Source organism: Asparagus officinalis, chromosome 6 (genome assembly GCF_001876935.1).
Source record: "Asparagus officinalis chromosome 6, Aspof.V1, whole genome shotgun sequence".
Classification (NCBI taxonomy): Eukaryota; Viridiplantae; Streptophyta; class Magnoliopsida; order Asparagales; family Asparagaceae; genus Asparagus; species Asparagus officinalis.
In genome coordinates, this window is record NC_033799.1 from 48,012,202 (window position 1) to 48,022,613 (window position 10,412).

The 10,412-nt window shown below is 36.9% G+C and overlaps 1 protein-coding gene across 1 annotated transcript; it reads right to left on the minus strand.

Moving 5' to 3' along the window:
• Positions 3,165 to 8,040, minus strand: LOC109846145 (Golgi SNAP receptor complex member 1-2-like). Its single transcript, XM_020415368.1, has 8 exons — positions 8,013 to 8,040; positions 7,746 to 7,834; positions 5,999 to 6,005; positions 5,035 to 5,231; positions 4,059 to 4,148; positions 3,907 to 3,978; positions 3,398 to 3,527; positions 3,165 to 3,315 (listed from the first exon to the last, which is right to left on the minus strand). Exons 1-8 carry the CDS (start codon positions 8,038 to 8,040, stop codon positions 3,218 to 3,220), a joined length of 711 nt encoding a protein of 236 aa, XP_020270957.1. The 3' UTR covers positions 3,165 to 3,217.

Sequence of the window (10,412 nt, forward strand, 5' to 3'; positions counted from 1 at the left end):
AAATTTGATATGGGGGATCCTCTTTTTCAGTAGAAGGATATTTTCTAGTTTATGGTATTTTTCAATTTTTAGTAAAAAATATTATTTTATCATTTTCCCTTTAGTTTTGAGTCTATAAAAGTCTCTTTTCCCTTTAGGATGTAGGCAATTAGCTTTTGATGAAATAGAAATCCTACTTGTTGGCTGTGGTCATTTTATCCATGCTCTCTCTATCTCTCTATAACTTTGCAATTTGATCCGGTTGCAGCCCCAACAAGATCGCATCACCAGTTTACCAGTCGATTAGATCGGTTGGTCAAACGAGTTATGGGCAGAATTCGAGTAGTTTCTTGCTTTGATATTCTACTCGGTTGAGAATTCCTAATGAATTATGTTTCTGATTTTGGGGTCTAGAAAAGAGGTCTAGGCATAATGTTAGAATAATTAAGCCAAGGAAGGTTACATATTATAAAAGAGATGTACAGAGGACATAAAAGAGAAAGCTATAGTTTTTTGAGAGCTTTTTGGTGAGGTTAAGAGAGGTTTTCTTGTTGGATCTTTTGAGAACAAAAAAAATTAGATTGTTTTCTTATACTCTCCGATATAAAGAAGGTTCAAATCTCTCCCTGTAGATATAGGCAATCGTCGAGCCATGAAAATCTCTTATCCTTGTGCTCTTGGATTATTTTAAGTAATTACTAGTATTTCAATTTAGTTTGAATAAATTTTTTTAAGTTCCGCATCGCTCGATGATTAACTAATCTTAAAAAGGGTAGATCTAATTGCAGTTACAGTGCGTGTGCGCCGCATAAGCACATATAGATATAGTAAGTATCATATCCGAGCCATACTTGGTTGCATCAATCCATGTGAGTGCTTCACACGAATAATATTACCGAACTTAATTGTACTCCTCTTAGTTTTATAGTTTTACTCTGTCGCTTAGTCTCTCCGCCGTAAAACTAAGTTCACACGCTAGCATGGTAGTTATTCTTTTGGGAAGGATGGAAGTTTAGGTAAAGGATGAAGCCAGAAGGAAATACTTATGATCTCTGATGAGTTGTTAACAAATCGTTCTAGAGGTTACATTGCACTGACTTACTGCCCATGTTAGGAGAAGGATAATTTTCTCCTTTGTCAAGTTTCTTTTTCCGTTCGAGTGGGAACAAGAGAGAAGGTACTCAAATTAATGGAGTTTCCTTTCATGTGGGTTCATGCACTTGGTTTGTGCTTTTCTTCAAAAAGAGAGAGTTATGGGCTTGAAGCCAACAGTGTAGAGCCCTACATAGAAATTTCTGCATCCTGTACAGAATTTAGAATTTTCAGGCCCCATACGAGCGCCACACCTGAATTTTATATTCGGACAAGGATCAGTAGGGTTGTGATCAATTTCTCATAAAAGAAATAGTGCACATGAACCTAGTTAGTGTTGGAGTTGGCTCAATTTCCAACTCATTTATTACTACAGTTTTTTTGCATGCAGATATAATTTTACATGGTCTTTTCGGGCATGATGCAGTCATTATTTGGCTTGGAAATCTCCATGAAAGTTGTAGAGGTGCATGTATAGTTTACTCCAAGCTTTGAATCACAGGAAACGAAGCAGTATTGAGGGAGTTATGGTCAGTCAAAGTACCCTACTCGAATCTGGACAGATTTGTGTATTCCCAAGCATTTTGGAAGATGAAAAGATTAATCAAGGCCTATAAATAGGCATCCTCTCATTGTGGAGAGATCATCCAAAAATCATCCAAGTTTTTCTACTTGTTCTCTTGAAAGTATAAAGAGTTAGAGTGAAGGAAAGCCTCTTGTGTTGTTGTAGAGATCTCTAGTGTTGAGTTAAGAAAGAAGGAGGGTGTGTGAGGGCTGTGTGGAAGTCGGCATTGTTGGGTGTGCCGTGTGTGCCTTGTACCCATTTGTTGATTCCATTATAGTAAAATATCCTCCGAGCTCCAAGCTCAACCCGTGGTTTTTCCCGTTTGGGTTTTCCACGTAAATCATTGTGTCCATTATTTGTGTGATTGTCTTTTATCTTTTTTTTGTCATTAAGAACAAAGCCCTAAAATGGTGTTGAGAAGTTTCGCAATTCTTCAACACCAACAGTTAGCTTGCTTAAGTTCTTATGGAAACAAATAAATGGGATTGTAGCCCTTGATTGAAGGAATCAGTTGATATCAATTAATATCAATTCTGAGATACTAGTGATTCACATTGCATCTTTATCACGATAATGACCCAGGTAGGTAAGCAGTCACTACCACATATTTGCTCTAACGCAACGGTTCAAAATCGTTGCACTAGCCATGGAACCGTCACCCTTGAGCAAGTGCGACGGTTCTCAAACCGCCTCATATGCTGCCGTTGCCCTACCTCTATCGTAACGGTTTTGCACTCTATTGCGACGGTTTTTTGAACCGTTGCCCCTGCATCTAACGCAACGGTTTTAAAAGGCAAGCGATTTTTAAGCCATTGCAACGGTTTTGATTGAGCTATTGCGACGGTTTTTAAGCTACTGCGACGGTTTTTTATAGCTATTACAACAGTTTTAAAAGATCTAACGCAACGGTTTTAAAAAGCAAGCGGTTTTTAAGCCATTGCAACAGTTTTGCTTGAGCTATTGTGACAGTTTTTAAGCTACTGCAGCGGTTTTTTATAGCTATTACAACAGTTTTAAAAAACCTAACGCAACGGTTTGGATTGAGCTATCGCAACAGTTTTGATCGAGCTATTGCAACGGCTCTGATTGAGTTGTTCTTGGTTCCCTACGTCAAAATCATATAATATTCAATTACCTGGACAATCTTTTTAAGAACATGGCCAAGTTAAATTTTAATACACAATATAAAAGTAAAAATGTTAAGCATAATCAACCATAATGATAAGTACCAAGATACATCAGTATATTATAAAAACTACAAAGTATTAAATCCACACTACCAACATTTCAACTCAGAAAATATCGTACCGAACTAACATTCAAACAATGTACATCAACATTTGATTACAAAACATGAAACTTCTCGGTCAAAGACTTTATATTCTCTATTTGTTTCCAAAAACTTGTTCCTCAATGTCAAATACTCACTAGGACAGCGACAGCGAGACTACAGAAATAGACCTGAAAGCATCGTCAGCAGAGAGTTCAGGGGGTTCCATGATGCATTCACAGGTCAAATCTCAAAAAAAAAAAAAAAAAAAAAACTCATGAGCAGTTTTTCAGTTTGAGGATCAAAATGGACTATTTTGAGAGCCAATAAATGATGAGGAACAATGTGCAGGCTGCTATGACTGCAGAGAGGATGAGTGTGTCCCTCGAACGCTTTCTTCTTATCGCTCCTTCAATTATAAATCAAGCATCAAAAATCAGTTACACGTATAAAAACAAAAATAAAACAAGGTTTTGCGGAAGGCGTGGTACCAAGGAGGCCTCGAATAATAGGAAATTTTTCGCCCAGATGCTTGACTTTTCCCTGAACATCGCCGAACAAAGCCCTTTGTGCTCCTAGGACTGATCTTGTAGCTTGAGCCTGACTTATCACTTCATCAATCTGGAAGCCAGCAAATCGTTAATATAATTTAGCGCCAGTAAGCAACAAGAGCAGTATGTTCAATTCAACAGTTAGTATCTCTATATACAGCAAAGATGTTTGTCCAACAGTTAATTTTTTCTTTTGTTCGTCATGACATAGAATTAGCAAGACCCCGCAATCTTTTTATTTAGCCTTTCACCATTTCCAAGAGAGACCCATGTTGCTCATAAAACATACGTACATACGTATATTCTTTCAACTCTCTCTAAATATTGTACATGGAGCTTGAAATCTACAAATGCACACGATTCTTACCGCCAATCATGAAGCAAAAGTGAATCAGAATCATATCATAGGGAGGGGGGAAAAAGGGAAACAAACGAATGTGATATCTTACATGACTTGTGCTCCCGTGGACTGAAGCTCTTTCTCTCAATAACTGCATTCTAGGCGACATACTTCCAGATGCCTGTACAAAGTGGCCAAAGTCAATATTTTCTGCGATAATCAATCAGGTATATACACTCGGTAAAATCAAGCCAGCCTCACCTTGGACTCACTGATAGCATCTCTAACAGAGTTAAGAAGTTCGGCATGCTCTCTCATGGAGTTCAAGTTTCCTTTTGTTCGTCTAAACTCCTGAACATACCAATTAGAGTGAGTTGAGTCAGATTTTCTTACGTTAAATAAATGTGCAACTGTTTGATAAAAAACAGGAAAGAATTAAACCAAGTGGTAAACAATGTAGAAGTAAGAAACAATAAAAACAAAAGCAGATAACATATACCAGTTGGCAAACAAACCAAAGAATATGAAATCAACATAAAGAAAATAAACTAACAGAATCTAACTCTAGGGTAAAGTAAAAAGTAGAAAGGATAAACAATAATTTTTGGCATAACTTTAGTGGGGGCCCCTATCGTATCGACCAAATATCATTTGGGTGCTTATGTTTGCAAAACACCGGCGGGGATCCCTTCCAAAGATTAAGGACCTAAATGATATTTGGCCAATACATCAGGAATCTCCAGTGAACTTTTGCATAATTATTATTGCATCTCAGGACCGGTATGATGATGAAGTGGTTATTCATAGATTAAAACAAAGGCAGAAGTTTCACTGGCTAAGTTGGTGAATGAGTACTATATTGATATTTAAGACACATGAGAAAAGGAAACCTTTGTAAGGTTATAGAACTAGCCGTGCTTTAACTGTTAGAATGTTGGACAGGAAATGACTATGTTCTAATCATGACATTTTACAAAAATCTGTGTGTCGATAATAATACCAAGATGAACTGATAAATGAGTGTCTTAGCAAGATTACTGAGGTGGCTTCAATTGAGAATAAGAAAAAGAATGTTTGAGTCGGTTGGACGCATACGTTAAAACATATGATTAAGATGAGTCATAAATGAAGCAACAAAGAGTAAGGATTGACTTCACAAAACAGAAATCGAGGTAAGGAAGAACTATTTGGATCAAGTTCAAATGCACCTGGAAACAAGAAACACGCAAAAAATTACCTGTGTATATTCATGAAGTATGTCCCTATGCCTTGCAAGTTTTTGATTAATAGAACTTGTGGCAGATGCTGTTGCAGCACATCGGCTCATGGAATCATTAATATCGAGCAGCTTCTCTAGTGAGGACTCTATTTCCATTTCCATGGACTTCCATGATCTACTGGGACCAACATTTAGTGATCCACTGTCCACATAACCTGTGATGTTTAAAAAAAAACAATAATAAACAACTAGCTATTACAGGAAAAAAAGAAGAATTATGAGAAAGCACAGCAGATATAAGTTATTATTTTATGAAAGATGAGTAAATGTGTAACTCCCAGCACAGCACAGGATCAAATCAAATGTGATTTCCTTATGATGCTTTATGCTTGCAAATCCTTACAAACTATTTCCACATAAAAGTAAAAGATACCCTAAGAAAATGTATACCTTTTCCCATCTTTAGGGTTCATGGCATCATGTGCACATGTAATTAAATGAATGTATTAAAAGCAAGAGCTAGCTAAAACGATTGTGAATTTAAACCAAGGAGATTCCAACCAAAGTTTATTAAAACTTCCGTGTAAGGATTAATTTCTACAGTTCAAATACATCATTTTTGGTGCCAATTTGTCTTTTACAAACCCTTACATTTGAAAAAAAAAGAAAAATGCTAGAATATAAGGGGAAGAAAATCATCACAGATATTTCATTCCACTACTGGTTTTAAATCAGTCTAATCATATATAGCATCAATATATTTATGCACTGATATATTATGCACCGCACGCTGCAATATATTTATGCGCTGCAATATATTATGCAGGAATCACTGATATATTATTACTGTAGCAAAATGAGCATGAAACCGCATCGGACGCAGAAGAGCACAAACCTTCCTAACATCCAGTAATCTGTTTGTGAGTCAAGTCGACAAATTCAGTGAACGATGAAATGCTAATGATTTCTTTAGGAATGGTACCTGTAATCTGATTGTATGAAAGGTTAAGCAGTCACAGAGCCTGACAATTTCCAAGTATGGGAGGAATACTTCCTTCCAAGGCATTCTCTCCTATAAGAAGTTTATTCAGTTGAGTCAAGTTACCAAGAGATGATGGAATAGTACGTGACAACTTGTTTCCAGATAAATACACTTCTTGTAGACTCTGAATTTGGCCAATACTTGTGGGAATACTACCACTTAAAATCAACGCGCAATCAACTCAGAAGCAACATCTTCTAATATAGTCAGTGACCCAATCCAATAAATCCTATGATGATTCTTTGCTAGCAGCAGAATTATGCATTGATGATATCCACGAAGCAGCTAGAGCTATAGTTCAGATAGATAGATGCTCTTTTATTGGCCCCCTCTTTCCTAGTGCCACACAATCTGATCAAATAGAAAAATAAAAGAAAAGAAATCAAATGGATATTTTAGATAGCAAAACAGTGAAAGTAGCTAACAAAGTTTTCTGGAACCATGTCAACCAGTTTCAAATAAAGAGTAACTTATGAATACATGCACCAAGAGAAGAACGATAAATGAGGTTCTACAAGTGTATAAAGCAGCTCAAGGGACATAAACCTGACACATACACAAACTTTGAAGTTACCCAAAGGCTCTAGCCATTTAAGTAGGTAAAGATGCTTAGATTTCTTCCAGACACTAGAGAGACTTGGTCCAGTTGGTATAAATCCAATCGGAGAATTGGTGCCAATGACGCTGGTGTTACGTTCATGAAGTAACTCAGTTCAATAAAGTAACTGGGTTATTCAGTACTTCGGTCCTTGATAAATTCCAGTCCTTGAACTATATCTACTCATTAGAGAGTAATTACTAATTCCCACAACCCAACATATCTGTACATGGCAAGGTACTGTGCTCTCAGACATTATGAAAAAGCATATCAGGCTTGCATTTTCCACACTTTGACATAAAACAACTGAAATTTCCCATTGATAACATAATATCATAGAAGATCAAGAATATATTGCAGTCACCAGTCAGGTGGTCCGATATGATAAATAACAGGAATAAAGTCTACGTCTTCTAGATTCTAGAGCTTCAAAAATTCACGGTTGTTCTCTTTAACTTGTATCAAACTGACAAACATGCTAAAATTTGCGATGGGTATTTAAGTGCGAGTTTTTAAAACTTTAGGGTATTTAAGTGCAAGTTTTAAAAACTATAGGGTATTTAAGTGCAAGTTTTAAAAACTTTAGGCTATATAAGTGTTGCCAAAAACAAGTGAGGGTATATAAGTGAAAGTTTAAAAAACATTAAGGTATATAATTGTTGCCAAAAACAAGTGAGGGTATACAGTGCAACGTAGGGGAAACTATAGGGCGTGCAATTAAGCCTGACAATAACTCATTTCATAAATTGTACTCATAGTGCCAAAAACTTTGTAGTTGTTGCTAGTATATTACCAAAATCGTTGAATTGACAAAATCAGTTCAAAGAGAAGAAATGCTTCAGTGCACCTACGATAATCCTATATATTTACAGGGCAAGCTCTGCCATCTGCCACCCATGTTATGTAAAATGAATACAATAAATAATTAAAAAAGGCACTAGTTCCCTCATTAGGTTTATGAACAAGCAGAAATCCTCAAGGTTATCTGCTCCATTATATCATATTTAGCACTTACTAAGATTTAATATTGCCTTATTTCTGATGTAGGTGACACTTAGACAAATATAGAAATGTAGAACAGCGAATTACCTGCTTACGATAGTTCCTGCCCCTACTGTTCTTGTAGTACATCAGCAGCATACACTTGACAACCATTGCTGCCTGGCGTACCAGGGTATCTGCATAGAAATAGATAGTAAGGCATTACCAGAGTACATAAACAATCTGTACATTTACTAATGAATATAAACAATCAATGTAAACATGACCTACATTATGATGAATCACAAATTAATTGTCATTGTTTATCTTGCTTTCACAACATCATAGTTCCCAACCCAAGCACAATGAGAACACCTGCATAGTTCAAAAATAAGCAACACATCTAATTCCAATCTTGACACAAGTACAAAGTATTGAAGACAAATTAAGGAGTATCCTCCATCCAATCCCAATCTGATTCATCTTGATTTCCACTGTCTGTTTCATCTTGATCTCCACCTCTTGATTCTTCTTTATTTTCATCTCTATCAGAAAACAGCAATTAGCGCAGAACATGAAACAGCAATTCTATCAGAAAACATGTATGCATGTCACCTGATTCAAAATTCCGTAGACTCTGGAATTGGTACCATCATGGAGTTGGGAGACTCACTCTCTTACTCTCAGTAGTCAACATTTACCTCGGGATCCATGTTGGCGCTGCAGGAACTTCTTGGAAAATTGGTTATGGCATCAACCTTTCTGTTCTTTTACTTACGGGAGTTGTCTTAGAAATATTTTTGTGGACGAGATGGTCTCAGAAAACTTCTATTCCTCCAACATTCTAAAATGCAACCTGGGAATTGATGATCATGATGCCATATAAAGAGGTATGGTTTTTATTCTTATGGTGTTCATAAATTTTGTCTGTAACATATGTTAGATACAAATTTGTTTAAAGGCAGCGTGTATAGTATGACATTGTTTGTCTTTTTCGTTTGCCATCCTGCAAAAATGTAGTTGAAGATTGGTTGTTATTTCATTCGAAAATTGCATTTTTTGCTACGTAATTCCCATGTAGCTTCTGCATGCTTATTGTAATTACCAGTAAGTTCTCTTTAGTTAGCTCTAGTATGATGCTTGGATCAAACTTCTAGCATAAGAAACAAATAAGATCTATTCATTTGGTTTACTCTAAAGCTGGTAACAACCCCCCCCACCCCCCACCAGTAAATTACCTTTTGAAGAGCTCTGGTCTTGGCCGCTTGGCGAGAGATCTCCCTCTCAACGTCGTCTTCATCGTCGTCTTTGAAAGCGAAGGCCGGAGGAGGAGCAACAGGGGGGCTTCGACAACTTCTGCTTCTGGTGCCCCGGAGGAATCCGAAGTTGGATTCCGTACTTCTTCATCGATTGGATTGAAGAAGAAGGATTTCGTAGTTTTTTTAATTAATTAATTTATAATTTTGAGCTGAATCAGTGATTAGAGTTTTTTTAAGGGTTAGGGCAAAAGAAGCGGGGATTTTTATCAGAGGAAGAAAGGGCGTCGAAAGGAGAGTGATAGCGATGAGACCGATGAGGAAGAACACACGAACAAGATTGGAGACCAGATTGGGGATTAGCTTCGAGCTCGAAGACGATATCGAAGATGAGATCGGAGACGAGACCAGCAGCTCGACGACGAGATTAGCTACGAGCTCGACGACGAAATCAGAGTTGAGATCGGAGAAGATGAGATCGGAAAACGGCGAAGAGATTGGCGACGAGCTCAGCGATGAGATCGACAACTAGAGATGATTTCGGCCATGGCGATCTTTTGGGAGCGGATATTAGAAAGGGGGTAGAGATTTTAGAAATGGGTGACGATTTGAGAGAGAGGGAGGGAAGGAGATTTAGTTTAAGCGATAACATATTTAGTTAAGCCCAAACCAGCCTATAAAATCCGCCCAAAGCATATTGGGCCTAGCGAAACGGTTTTTGTAAACCATTGTCTTAAGTCTTTGGTCACGGTTAAAAGCGTTGCAAAACCGTCCCCATAGACACCTAGCGCAACGGTCATAAGCGTTGCGTTAGAACTGTTACGTTAGAGCAAATATGTGGTAGTGAGTATTGACCTCTGCATATTTGGTTAGATAATTTTCATGAAGCAGATTCTAAAACTTGTGTTCCTTGGAGGTAAAATTGCATTATATGGGATCACAAAAGTGATGAAAACTTTGTGTAACAATTGGATTTTTAAAATAAGATGTTTCTATATAGGAATTTTTGAAATCTTCATTTGTGTAAGATGCTCTACACTCACAAGAAATAGAGAGAAAAAAAATATCTGGTCCAAATTTCTGGGCATTTACATAGGCATAGGTATATTACGCCTCAAATATCAAGAAACAATTGTACTATTTTTCCCTGACTTTAGTTTAAGAGCCAAAAAGATATTGTTGATTATGTGAAGTGACATTAGTCAAGAAAAACTAAGATGACTCATACAACTCAGAGCAAACCGTGTCAAAGATCAAGAAAATTGAGTGCTTCCAAACCACGTCATACCGGAATTGACTAAAGACCAAGCATTACTTTTGCAACGACAATGCAACTTTTGCCAAATTATGAGTTGGCACAAGTTATAGGTCGATACAGAACTTTTCATGACACCATACATTAAGCTATAATATAGTTTGATCAGCCCTATTAACCTTAATGCATAATAAGTTTTCTCATTCAAAGTTATTAAAATACTACATAACCTATTCTACAGTCTTAGCATATCGAACAAATCTT